This window comes from Phaenicophaeus curvirostris, chromosome Z, assembly GCF_032191515.1.
Source record: "Phaenicophaeus curvirostris isolate KB17595 chromosome Z, BPBGC_Pcur_1.0, whole genome shotgun sequence".
Taxonomy (NCBI): domain Eukaryota; kingdom Metazoa; phylum Chordata; class Aves; order Cuculiformes; family Cuculidae; genus Phaenicophaeus; species Phaenicophaeus curvirostris.
In genome coordinates this window covers 54,064,920-54,078,027 of record NC_091431.1, presented here as the reverse complement: position 1 = coordinate 54,078,027, position 13,108 = coordinate 54,064,920, and the positions used below count along the sequence as shown (strand labels likewise).

At 36.0% G+C, this 13,108-nt stretch overlaps 1 protein-coding gene across 2 annotated transcripts in view; it reads left to right on the top strand.

Annotated features, from left to right (window-relative positions):
• Positions 1-13,108, top strand: part of CWC27 (CWC27 spliceosome associated cyclophilin) — a 117,665-nt gene that overhangs the window by 17,564 nt on the left and 86,993 nt on the right. Inside the window, exon 10 of one of the 2 annotated variants that reach the window (XM_069879864.1) lies at positions 2,584-2,759. In XM_069879864.1, the coding sequence (XP_069735965.1) occupies positions 2,584-2,759 (176 nt within the window). The remainder of the gene's footprint in view (positions 1-2,583; positions 2,760-13,108) is intronic. The other variant, XM_069879863.1, reaches the window with a different exon arrangement.

Genomic DNA, 13,108 nt, shown 5'->3' with positions numbered 1-13,108 from the left:
CAAACATTCACAGCAGGGTGGAGTTACTACTGTATACTACCTACCGAGTTTTATAAAAGCTGCTTATCAGACATTTTGGATAGTAAATTAGGTGTATGGGAGGTTATGTACTGCAAGTTGACAAAACATTAATAAAAGCCATTAAATTGCTTCTAAGAAAAAAAGTTAAAGTTTTTCATGAATAATGATGTAACTGCAATGTCTGAGAGGGAATCTGTATACGAATGAGGGTCTTGTTGGAGGGATGTCTTCAAAGAAACAAAAATTTCAGTGAATATATATCACTTAAATTGTATTGATAAAGACTGTCATCTCTAAGAGACAGGAAGTTGGATTAACCAAGCAGTAACATTCAGCCAGACATGGAGGTATTCTAAGTACAAGGAGGTTGTCATACGTACTGCAGAGCAAGGTTTCTGGCTGAAGTACATCTTTGCCTCCACCTGTACGTCATAATGTGGCACCTTTTTGAGTTGCTCTTGAGACAAGGTTATAATATTTGATTAGCAGTGTAATCTCCCGTTTCCTAAAATGAGTTATAGAAGGTTCTCTTTTCCGTATCTATTCACCATGCACAGATACTCTATTGTTAGTTGAATAGGGACATTTTAGATATACTTATTTGTTTGGGTTTTTATTAGTGTAATTGTGCTGAATGCTGTTATAGTAATGTCGTGAAGTAGAAATTAGGAAGGCTTGTTTTTTCTTGCAGGTGTTCTTCTTAGATATTACTTCATTGAAAGATGTTAGCTAGAATCTAGCATTTTAGGCAATTACCTGAGCTTTGTAAAGTGGTGCTAGTAATTTGTCATCTCTTAGATTTATTTCAGTTAACACATCACACGATCACTTTTGCATTCACACAGCAGCAGTGCGTTGGTAGTTTTATAGCTATCCTATAAGTAAATAATCCTTCCACACTACCCTGCTCCACCAAAATAACAGGTTCCTAGTGTGTAAGAGAAACTCCTGTTATTATTCCCTAAGCACCTGGCTTTGCTGTTCATGCTATTAAATATCATCCTGTTTCTCTTGCTGCAATCCTCAGTCATGCATTTCATGTTTTGAGTCATATCTCTTTTATTAATAGTACCTCATAGCTGTTCGTTAAAGCTCCTTTTGTACTTAAGTGGTTCACCAAAATTTTATATGAAATGTGTTCATAAGACTGCGACATTCCTCAGTTTCCCCCTTCTGCACAACTTATTTTCCTCTACACGGTAAATTTTGCATAGTACTCTGGATAGATAATGATTGATATCTGCAATTTACTAATCATCTCGAATGGCTAAAGCATATTACAGACAGTAGCTATTAGTCATTTTTACACAAAATCTTTCATTACATTTTTATTTGCACAGCAAATAAAGAATAGGGCAACTCCACCCTGCAAACAACAGCAGCAAGAACTTATACAGCTTCCAGGCAGGCAGTTTTGTATTTGTTTCGCTAGAGGAAAACCATCATCCAGTTGAATGGCCACTTCCTTCCTGAGCTTCATATACCCAACTCTCTTAAATCTGTTAGTTGGTAATAAGACTTCAGAATCTAAAAGGTATGAGATTAGATGGAGTTAATGAGACAGAAGAGGGACTGCAGGAAGAGACAGGGCAGGAGGAAGTAGTAGAGTTGCTGGAAGGAAGTGGCTGAGGAGGAAGGTTGTGTCTTAATTTGTCAGTGTTTTTGCCAAGTGCTGGCTTCCTGGCAGTCTCCTGGATACAATACAGTCCTCTAGAATACCATTACTAACTCTTGTGTGTTCTCTCTCTGTGGCTAAAATTACCACCAGCTAGCATCATATGCTTTTCCTTCATCTAATTAGTGTCAGTCCAAAATAAATACAGAGATGCACCATCTAGTCATTGAGCTGGCACCTTTCCATTGGGATTCATGCAGGCTCTCTTCTTTAAGGAAGGAGGTAGTCAAACTTGGTCTAGATCCCTTGGTCTTGTCAGGTTTCTTCTTCATTACTATTGAATCGGGGTGGTTTATCTCCTTTTGCCTTCCTCTGTTAGGAAACATGCCTCTGTAGCAAGTTTGGGTGCTCGATTCCACTGGTTTTTACAGCCTCTTTTGATCAACGTGTTTTTTATAAATTCCCTCACAGAAACTTAGGGGCAAACCTCTTCCCTCCATTCTGTCATGACTGTAGTATTGTCCTGTGGCAGGAAGTTCTTCATAAGTTTTGTGTTTCTTTTAGTGGAAAATGAAGGAAATATTTTGTGTATTGTTTTGATCATATTTTGGATTCATGAGCAAGGACCAGAGTAATGCCACTTTGCTATGACATCCTCTGTGGACCTATATGAGTTTACAGTCTAGAAGAGGCTGTTGTAGTTTTAAGCCATACATAAAAGATGTAATTTGTGTTTGAAAAAATATTTAATTATCATACTTCTAATTTTTTGTTCCTTCTGAAGCAAGTGAGGAGATATTTGTTTGAAAAGTTTGCTTTGAAATGAAGTGTTTTTCTTTCTTTTTTTTGTAAGAGATTGTCTTTGTAAGAAAGGTTTTCCACATTCAACCTTCCGTAGTTAAAAAAAAAAGCTAAAGGAGAAGTTTTATCATTTTAAATCAATAAAGGGAGAAGAAGAACATGGTGAAGATGCTGATAGTATAGAAGATGAAGCTGCTAGCAACGAGAGATTTCAAATGAAAGAGCGCATTGCCAAGAAGTTGAAAATTGATACAAGTGAAAATGCTAAACAGCAACCTCAAGAGGAAGAAGCTAAGACAGAAAAGAAAACAACTAGTCGCAGGTAAGTATCGTGCTTTCCCTCCCCACTTCTTTTCAAGTTGTTTACAGTTAGATTCTTTCCACTTAATTCCAGTTCTGCAGTTGCTGCATTGATAGGTCGGTATTACATTAAAATTCCCCCTGCCCACCTCCAGCTGTGGAAGGGGAAATTGCCTATTGATTTCTCATTTCTTAGTTTCATTTGACAGTTTGAGCCAAACAGTGAAGTTATGTTTTGTGATACTGACACTTTTGGTCCCTTGCATGGGACTTTTTATTTCTCTCTGTGAGTTATAAATGTACTGTTTTTTGCATATTTATCATGCTTTTCTTTGTCTTTCTACACAGTTATAAGATTGAGTTTTGTAGCTTTTCTGTGTATAACACGTGCTGGTCATCCACCACTGAGACTTAGTGAAAGTAAAGGCTTCAATTAAAGTCTGCTTTAACACAGTACATTGTTAAAATAGTTCTTACAGTATATCAGTTTTCCAACACTGTAATTTATACATCCATTTTATATACCAACTAGGACTGTTCTTAGAGGGCTGGGATATGTCTGTGTTGTATTTCAATAAACATGGGCTCCAGAAGTTACTGAACAATTAAGTCTTTGCAGTTAGAAAGTTCAATATGTAAATTTACTTATTCAGTGAAATTTTTGGGGAGTGGGCAGAGGAAGGAACAATCAAAATAGTTATTCATGTTTTGTACTCTGACTCTGCACAGTAGTCAAAAATAACTGGCTGCTCAAATTATTCAGGCTTTACACATGCCAAATCCTGCATTTTTTGTTGTTGTTGTTGTGATTACTTCCACTAATGATATAGTTTTATATGTATTGGCCAAGGCATATTGCCAACATGGAAGAATCCAGGACAGTCTGTGACGAGAAAACACCTGGTAGTCCATAGAAATCCTTCACAAGTTCAACAATAATTAGCATCCCTGTTAATAATTGGGAAGTAAAGACTTGAGGTCAAGACACATGAAGATAAATTTGCTATAATGATAATAATACACTTTGAGATAAAATACATATTGAAACTTTGGTTGGAAAACAAAGAATAACAACCAAAATTAGTTGCTGTTTTACAGTCATCAGAAATTCAGATATCTGAATTGTACTTCTTAAAGGTTATTCTGGTTTTATACAACTATACCTGCTGAAAATAAGAACAGCTGTATCATATTGATGAAGGAGTTGTTATCAGTTATGGTGGGCACTCAATCACTATTTTAATTGTGAAACAAAAGTAATTGCTAAGAGTAAAGGGAAATTGTACCCTGACATTTGCAATTTGATGGATATCAATCTGATTATTCTTACTGGAAGAATTTGATACTATCTTGAGCAAGATTAGTAAGTTTTAAGCATTCCATGTGAGGTAGTATTTTTAACTCTGTGTTGTCTATATGTTTAGAAGCAGGCCGTACTTTCAGAGTGGTAGGAATGCTCATGTTATTTTGGATAATCTTTGAATATTGGTATATTGAAATATACCAACTGTGAGTTTTGCTGTTTATCTGCCTTTTTGGAGCAGTAAAAAGCCCAGTGAGAACATCACTGAGAAAATAATTTTTATTAACCACTTTAATAAATTTGAATAGCTCCAGAAAATAAAATATTAATGGGATTTAGGCAGAAAACTCAGTGTTCTTTTCTACATCTTTTCCAGTACTGATTCAAAGCTGAGGAGCATACTAGGTGCAGTATAGAAGCCTTTGTAATTTGAGCAAACCTGAGTAGGTTTCAGTTTGTTCTTTTTCAGGCCTAGATGCTGCTATTTCCAAAGATGCAAGACATCTTCTAAAAACCTATCCTGGGCTTTTCCTTTCTGCTATTTTTGAAGTTGTGCTGTATGGCTGCTTTGGAAACTGGGTGCTGTACTGTATCTACTGTAGACATCTGCTCCACAAAAAGTATATTGAGCTCGGGGATGAAGATGGTTAACTTGGATCCCCAAATCTGGTTACTGATTCTGTGGTTGATGCATCATGCAGTAGTAAATTAAATGACTATCTTTTGTCAATTGAAATGGTTAGATGTCGGTATATGGGACAAGTACATCAGGTAGTTTTCTATCTCAGGCCTTGCAGAAACATTGTGCTGAATCAGTTTCTTGACTGCAGAAATAAGTCATTCCTGGTTTTCAGTACTGTACCTTCAGCAATTAATCAATCCTGTACCCCTGTAATATTTATTATATTACCCATAATATTCCCCAATACAAAGTAAGTATTAGCCTTGTGGAGTCAGTGAACTGTTCATGGTCATGGAGATTGTACAAATACAGATTCGTGTTAGGTACCTGTATGAGATAGTGGAGGTAAGGATTCCGAAATTTGAAAGTTCTCAGGGAAAAAGCTTTTTCTGAAAATGTCTCTTCAAGTACATTGCAGTCAAATAACATCCTCAGAACAGCAAGAGACATGAGACTCTGTACCTACTTACTACACCAATCTGTTTAACTGTCTGTTGGGTTTTACAGGGGTGGTTGCTAGAAACAGATTTCCCTAAGATATATAGCAAGTTTGTAGCATGAAGGAAATAAGAACCTCAAGCCTACCCTTAGGAATAATATGGTCTGTGACCATGCTTGCATGATGTTTTATCACGTTTTCAAAAGGCATTTGTGTAGGCATTCTGTAAGCTGCTGGCTGTGCATGTGGATGGTCAATGTGCTGTGTTTGTGGTTATTCCATTCTTTCAGGGCAGTAGCAGTAGTATTATAGCCAAATGAATTATCTTAACTCAGAGCCTCGAGGGTTTTATTGGATGTGGTTTTAGCAGTTGGGAGCCGTAGCCTGGGGAGACACTGCTTAGTACCACAAGTAACATCAATTTCTACACTAGACTTACTGTTTTCCAAATTACCGCCTGGAATCAAAATCAAAGGCATGGTATTTTTTGTTATAAATAAGATGTTACTAACTTTGAGGTGCGATGAGATGAAGTACAATAAACATTATTCAGTTTCTTTGTGTGGAATAGTGACTTTTTTGTAAGCGTGCTGGAGGTGATCTCATGGGACTTAGAACTCACTGTAGTCCAAGTGTATGTTGATCAGAACAGGCAGAGATGTGGGAGGTGCAAATACCAAACAAAAAGTTGGGTCTGCCATACACAGCTTGAAGAGTAATAACTGCTGACATTTCAGAAGGCTGTTATCAATCAGAATTATTAGTCTCATCAGATATTTAAATGTGTTAATAAAGTAATTGAACTTTTAAAAATATTTTTTCAGAGTGCTGTCTTTTAACATGCATGACTTTTTCTACAAATCTGTATTCATTTGTGTCAGTCCTGTTTCTTTTAATCCATTTGTGAGGTCAGAATTTTGCACATCTATTTCAGAGGAACAATATGGAAACAACAGAAACCTCCTTAAATCCATGGTACTGAGATTCAATATCACTTCAAAATGCAATCATACTTGGAGTGCTCAAATGGTGAAGTTAATTTTGGTCATTTCAGTAAGCATGTGAGCTTTTTGTGAATGTTTTCAAAAATCATTTGAGACACTTTCCAATTTTGTATTAGACAGAAAACCTCAGGAGAGTTAGTCTCCCGCTCATTCTGGCAAGTTGTTAGAGAAATGCCGCAGATTTGTTTTTTTATTTAGAATGCTTAAGCCTAAACTTCAAAGTATGGAACAACTGTTTACATGAAGGAGTATATACAAATAGCAGTAGTGTTTGACATCATGGCAATAGTAATCAAATCTATCAGCATCACATCGAGTTTGTAAAATGGCAAGGGCTTGAGATGATCATCTGAAAGCTTCAGACTAAACAGTCCTCTTCTAGTTAGGTTATTAAAAATACTGATTTTACATTTGTTTTCATCCTGTAGGTGGAGCTCGGGTGCTACACATTTCTTGTTACCAGCTTTTAAAAATTTGCAGTGCTTCTTCTTTTCAAGACATGCAGTGTGCAAGTAGAGTACAGTTGACTGTATGGTTTTCCACAGTACGACCAACAATTCCGGTTGCATCCTTATAATGGACATGTTATTATGTAGCAATATGAAATAATCATCTAGAAAAGCTAAGCTACTGAGGAAGTAAACCTGACTTTTCTTTTTGAGTAGCTAGCATCACTTGAATTTTTATTTCCTATTGTATATTTTTCTCCTCATAATCATATGAATTGCAGTTGAGCTAAGTAAGTAATCACGTTTCTTTTGGCTTATAAGCCATCTCTGACTATCATATGGAGATGAATAGTAATAGTAGTAGTAACTGCTATTGTAATTGGTAGTAGCTATATTGCCACTCCTTTGCAGTCCTGATTATTCTTACATGCATGTGGCTTGTCATAGGTAGAATAAATCATTTCTTGAAGCTTAAGGCATCTATGGTGTTACGTGAGAAGTTACTTGATTCATCCTCAAAGTAGAATTCTATAACGCTTTTTTAAGGTGTAATTCTTCTGACTTCTTTCTTTGCATTTGTTAAAAGACTATGTGAAGTAACTAGTTTACTTTTAGATAGTTGTACTTGGTCAAATGACTTGCATCCCCACTGTCATTTTGTCATCTAGGCCCAGTAGTAATAAAAATAGTTAATAATGCTAGGCAGATATGCTCAAGTTCATGCTAAGTCCATTTCAGACCATGTAGTAAAAATTGCACGATTACATTTTCTTAGCATCTGAATAAACAGTGACACACTGAGCAAGCAAGATTATATTCCTGAAGTGCTTTTAAAGTACTCTGGTGTAGAACAATCAAAGGTGATTTCGTGGAAATCTTTTTAAAGACCTTTAAATCAAAACTTTTCTTTTTGTAAATCTGCAGTAGTTATGAATGAAGAACTAGATTTCTTTAAATCATAAATTAATAATATTATAGAAAGTTTTCTTATAAATGCATTTACTGTGCACTTGTTAGCTTGTGCTTATAATACAGGCATGGTACTGTAAAGAAAATAACTTTTGAGGCTCTCACAATTCTACAGTGGAAGAATTCCTATTCTTGTAATTGTTGAAAATCTGCAACTTCTTTATAAAAGTTACATTATGTGCATCTTTGGAATTAGTTCAAGGAGGATGAGACTGATGTCATACAAGTCTGCCGTCTATAATTTTAATTGCGAAGTGGCTGATGTCATTGCAAGGCTGCGTTCTGTAATCTTTGAAACAGTGGAACTTTTTGAGTAGAGGATGTTGCAGATGTTGCAGCCATTTTCAAAAAAGGCAGTCCTTAGAGGATGATCCAGTTAGCCTCACTTTGGTCTGTAGGGAAATAGAGGGGTAGATCCTCTTGGAAGCAGTTTCTGGCCACATGAAGGAGACAGAGGCGATTGGAAATACGCAACATGGATGTATCAAAGGCAAGATGAGGGGAGAGCAATGGCTATCATCCTTTTGAGCATGAGGCTAGAGCTGATGAGTTTTTGAAGTTCCTTCTGACTTGGATGCTTCTGTGATCTGATTTTTTTAAAAAAAAAATTTAAAAAAAATATTACTTCCCCATGCCTCCCCAGACTCTACTGAGTCTGGAATAACAAGTACAGCAGCTTTTTTGTTGTGGTTTGGTTTCTTTTAAGTTACTCATATGTGTATTTAGGCACTTTATTTATGTTTCTGCTTATTTAAACTTACATCTATTATCTCATCTTGTGTTCCAGAAGCTACTTCTACACTTCCTTGTGAATATTGACTGTTTGTAAGTAGTGGAAATGTGATGCTAGAGCTACTCATTCATTTTGAAATTTGAAGCTTATCTATTTCTGTATAGAACTGATTCTTTCTTTACAATAATTGCCATTTTAAATTTATTGATTATATTTCTAATCCTCTAGCCTTTTCTTAAATCAGGTGTAACTGTTACCAGACCTTGTCCAACAGCACAGCTTGTCTCCTTGCTTTTCAGTTTGGCACCAGGAAATATAAATGGTACATAATTAACACTGGCTTTTGAGTTCTTGAGTACAGGCTGTCTTTGCAACTGACTGTGAACTTCACTGTACCTAAGGGGCTGCTGCTGTTTTCATATAGCGGTTTCAGATACTCTGTTAAGTGTTTTAAGCCAAAGGAGACCATTAGATAAACTGTGTATCTCGTGCTGTAACTTACTGCCCTGTATTGAGCTTACTGTTTGGCCACAGCTGAACAGTAAAGGCATTCAAATGTGATTTGCAGATACCAGGAGAGGGTAGTTTGGTCCATATTTAGACAACATGCATGATCTATTCCAATATTTAGATAACTTACCCGTAACAATATCTCATCCAGTTTTACATTTTAATTTGTCTGAGTACAGCTTGTAGCCAGTGAATTTTTTTGCTGTGTCTTTTTCCGAAGATCACTGCAGTACGCTCTGTTTGCTCTTATTCAACTACTTAATTTCTAACTGAGTACTTTCCCTCATTTTGATAAGCAGTACCTATTGAGTTCATTCAGTCTTTCACAGTAAGACATTTATTCCAGTCCTCAAATCACTTTATGGCTTTTTTGTTCCTTTTCCAGTTTTTCAACATTCTTTAACAAGCATTGATCACTAATCTCTTAGTAGCCTTACTAGTGCTGTACACAGACAGCAGTAACATTTTTTTATTACTTTCACCATCCTGTTTATTCATATGGTGCCCACGTCAGCCCTTCTTACTGATAGTCCACTGAGATTGCTTGTGTTGCTAGGGCTTTCTAGATTATTTTCAGTCATCACTCTCGAAGATCTGGTTTCCCAATTTGTGCACTTATTCTGGTTTTCACTTCCTAGGTTTTGGCAATTAGTTGTCCTTGGCTTTTACTTTATTTAGTAAGCCCAGATTGCCAAGCAATCTTGGTAGAAGGGGGTTTGTGTGATTCACTGTTAGTGGATTTACTATGCTGTCCCCTGGAGTGAATAGATGTACTTCCAGTTAGTGTTTAATGTCACGTTGGCAACTGTTTTAAGCAATAACTTTGTAACCTAGTTCTTACTTAGTGAAGATGTTCTTTTGTCCTGTTATTGTTACTGATTTTCTTTTTAAGGACTGGCTTGCTTTAAAGTAGTGGGAAGCAAGTTTTCCTGATCTCATATAATAAAAGGTTATTTGGGTTGACTCTAAAAGTAGCCAGGTTAGCAACCAGTCAGGAGCTCGTGTTGAATTCTGTTAAGAAACTCTCCAGTACCATTACGTCAGAATCAATATGCTGCTCTGAAATCTCTTTTGTTTTGACTAGTATGCTTTTTCTGCGGGAAAGTTTTACTGGGTTATTGTATTCTAGCTTGATTCAAGAAGTACTTTTTTCTGCATATGCAATACAGTACCAGATTTTTTTTAAAAAAGAGACATTGCTAATAAAATTGATGTAAAATTCGGTTGTTGAGAGGACCATATTTAGACTTACTAGTATACATTTTTGGATATGGAAAGAAACAAATCGCTTTAGCTGAAGCTTATTGTAATACAAAAAAACGTATTGCCCTTCTATCATGACCTCCTAACTTTGGATCCAAAAGTCTCTGCTGAAGTCTGTAAAGTGCTGTGTTTTTGAATAATGGAAAACATCTGCAGTAAAAGAATTAAAGGGGAAAAAAAAAGCCAAAACCTCAGACCTGTCAAACGGAACCAAACAGACATTAAAATAAGTAGATATACTGTACAACTACAAAAGATTATTGCAGGAGATTGCCTTGACATTTGCAGTCTCACCAGCTGTTGTATTTTTTCATATTGCGGTAACTTCTGATCTTTTTTCACCATACTGCCTATATTTTTAATTTAATTTTCTTAGAACTTTTGAATTCTTACATATTTTTAAGTGATAAGTGTACGTTATTCTTTTAAAACTAGGAACCATTGATAATTATAAACCAATAAACCGGCTTATGTTGGTTCACTTTAACTTCCTTGAAGTGGCACATAGTGTGTTTCACCCTAAAGTAGTGTCCAGTGCTATTTTAAACAATTTAATAGATGAAATTGAGAAATTCCAGTTTTATTTAAAAGTAGCTACTTCATCACATACTGAAATAGAACAGTTACTGAGTGGTGAAATGAAATTAGACTTTTTTCTGTCTCTGCTAGATAGAGGAATGTATTTCAACTATACTGTCATGATTTAAAAACATGAGTGATGTTGATTCTGAACACATGACAAAGGTATATATCTGTATAAAATACTGCTGTAAAATGGCAGTGGTAGGTTTACAACACTTTTCATTTGACTTCATTGTGGTTTATGCAGCCTGCATTTCAAACAGGACAGTAACTAGAGATCTGTAATCTTTTCCTAGTATGGGAGGAAAGTGAATTTTATGACAAAAGAAAGCACCCAACTTTCCTTCTGAATACTACTTCTTTGTTCTCCAGTGCTTCTATTAAGATATTCTTGTGCTGTGCTTTGCAAAACTACGTTAAACATAAAACCTCTACTGAGTAGTCTCTAGCATTCCTCTCCCTGCCCTCTGAGTTCTGATTTTTAGGTATAGTGTAATCGTCATAACATTTCAGAAGTTATGCTGAGTATTTGGCTAGCATTTACCATCAGCATCCCCAGAGCTCCGTCTGTTAAGAGTTCTGGGTGTTGTATATTAAAATATAGCTTAATATGTAAACTATTTTAATATTTAGTATTAGACTAGAAGCTGGATACTGAGAGGCCACCTGTACGTTTTTGACCTTAAGGCTCTTGTGGCTTAAAAGAGACTGAAAAGTAATATGGGAGAGTCTTATATACTGAAGTTTGTGCAGTTGGAGGTCAAAAAGTTATATACTCTGTAATCTCACCTCCTTTTTAATGCAGTTTTGTCCCATAATATGCTGACAGAGAGGTCTGAAATTCTTCTCTGGAAAAAAAGAGCCTATAAACTTCCCAAATAAGTTATTTTGCTCTTTAGAACTGCTCTGCAGCTTTTCTCAAGTGCTATGCACTATGAGTAAAATTCTAACTAATATTTCTGGAGAAGTGCAAAAGGCTGTATAATGCTGAGTTGCAAGGAAGCGTGTAAGCAGCAAATCTTTCCAAATAGTCTGGTTTCAATGTGGAGTATCAGCAGGTTTCTCTTAAATCCTGGCTTTGATTACACTAGGCATACTTAGGGCTGTTCTAAGTGTTCTACTGGTTGTTCTTCAGTAGTTAAGAGATTTGGATTTCTATTTCTGCTTTTTCACTCTTAGCTTGAAATGTCTTTTCAAAAGCTCTTTGGAGAAGCAGTACCTCTAGTACTAGAAAGTACTAGACGTATGAAATATACTGATATACATACAGACTAGTATAGCAGTGTTTCAGTCTTCTTATTTTTCTGTATCTTGTTGACTTGTGTCCAAGCAGAATTTCATTAAGTTAGTCATTTGCCTTCAATACAGTACGTCATGAACACTGGCTGAATTAGACAGGTTTGCTTGTTTATCATTTGAATTCTTGAGAAAGTATTAGTTCAAGCACGTGAACTTGGCTGCAATGACCTGGGAAGGATGTAGGATATAAAATTTCTATATTACACAGGTAGTACCTGCCTAAATATTTTCAGTATACCTGAGGACACTGTTCTTCACTAGAGGAACACTTTGTGAGAATTTGAACAAGGCTCGGCCCAAATAGTGAGGTAAAGAGCTGCAGGGGAAGTGTGAAGTTATTACCTTAATTAAGAATAGGCTTTACAGCATAAGAATTCAGAAAGCTGCTGCCACAGTTCAAGATCAACACATTTTCCTGGGTTTGCCTTGTGAGTATAGGTGCTTCTACACAGAGTCCTTGCCACACACATGCGTAATTCAACTCTAACTCAAGAATTGTGACATGCTTTAAGTGGGGTGCTACCTTTGAAGAATTTAGAGATTGCATCAGAAATTAAGTACACAAAATAGAAGTCTATGAAATATTATTATAAAACATAATAACTAGTTGACATTAAAAGTGAATTGTACTGATTTTGTTTTATGCATATCTCCTGTGGTTTGCAGGTGGCACTCTCTTCAATCCTAAATACTTTCAAGGCTGTGTTATCTGAGAGGACATGTCTGTTGTGCTTTTTTGTCACAGCTATGATAAGCAGAAGGGTGGGAGCTGCTGCTGCCTGATAGAAAAGGGAAAACTTTTTTTTTTCCACCTGTGGTGTTAAGCAAAGGCACAGCCACAAATTGGTGGGAATTCATGGTCTAATACCAGAAAACAGTGGGAATGCTGTTGGTGTAATATAAGTCACTGTGACTTTCATGAAGAAATCTGAAGTAGCAGTTTATTTTGATGTATTCTTTTAAGTTAATGCTTATAAGAATTAATTAATTTAAATTCTGGTTTTGTTGAGTGTGTGTCTGGTTATTATAGTAGCTGGTTTAAGCTGATTATGGCTGGTGTTAAACTAGAAAATTACACAGATGAAGATTCACTTCAGATTTAATCCTATATATGAGGTCCAGCACAAAAAAAGTGAGA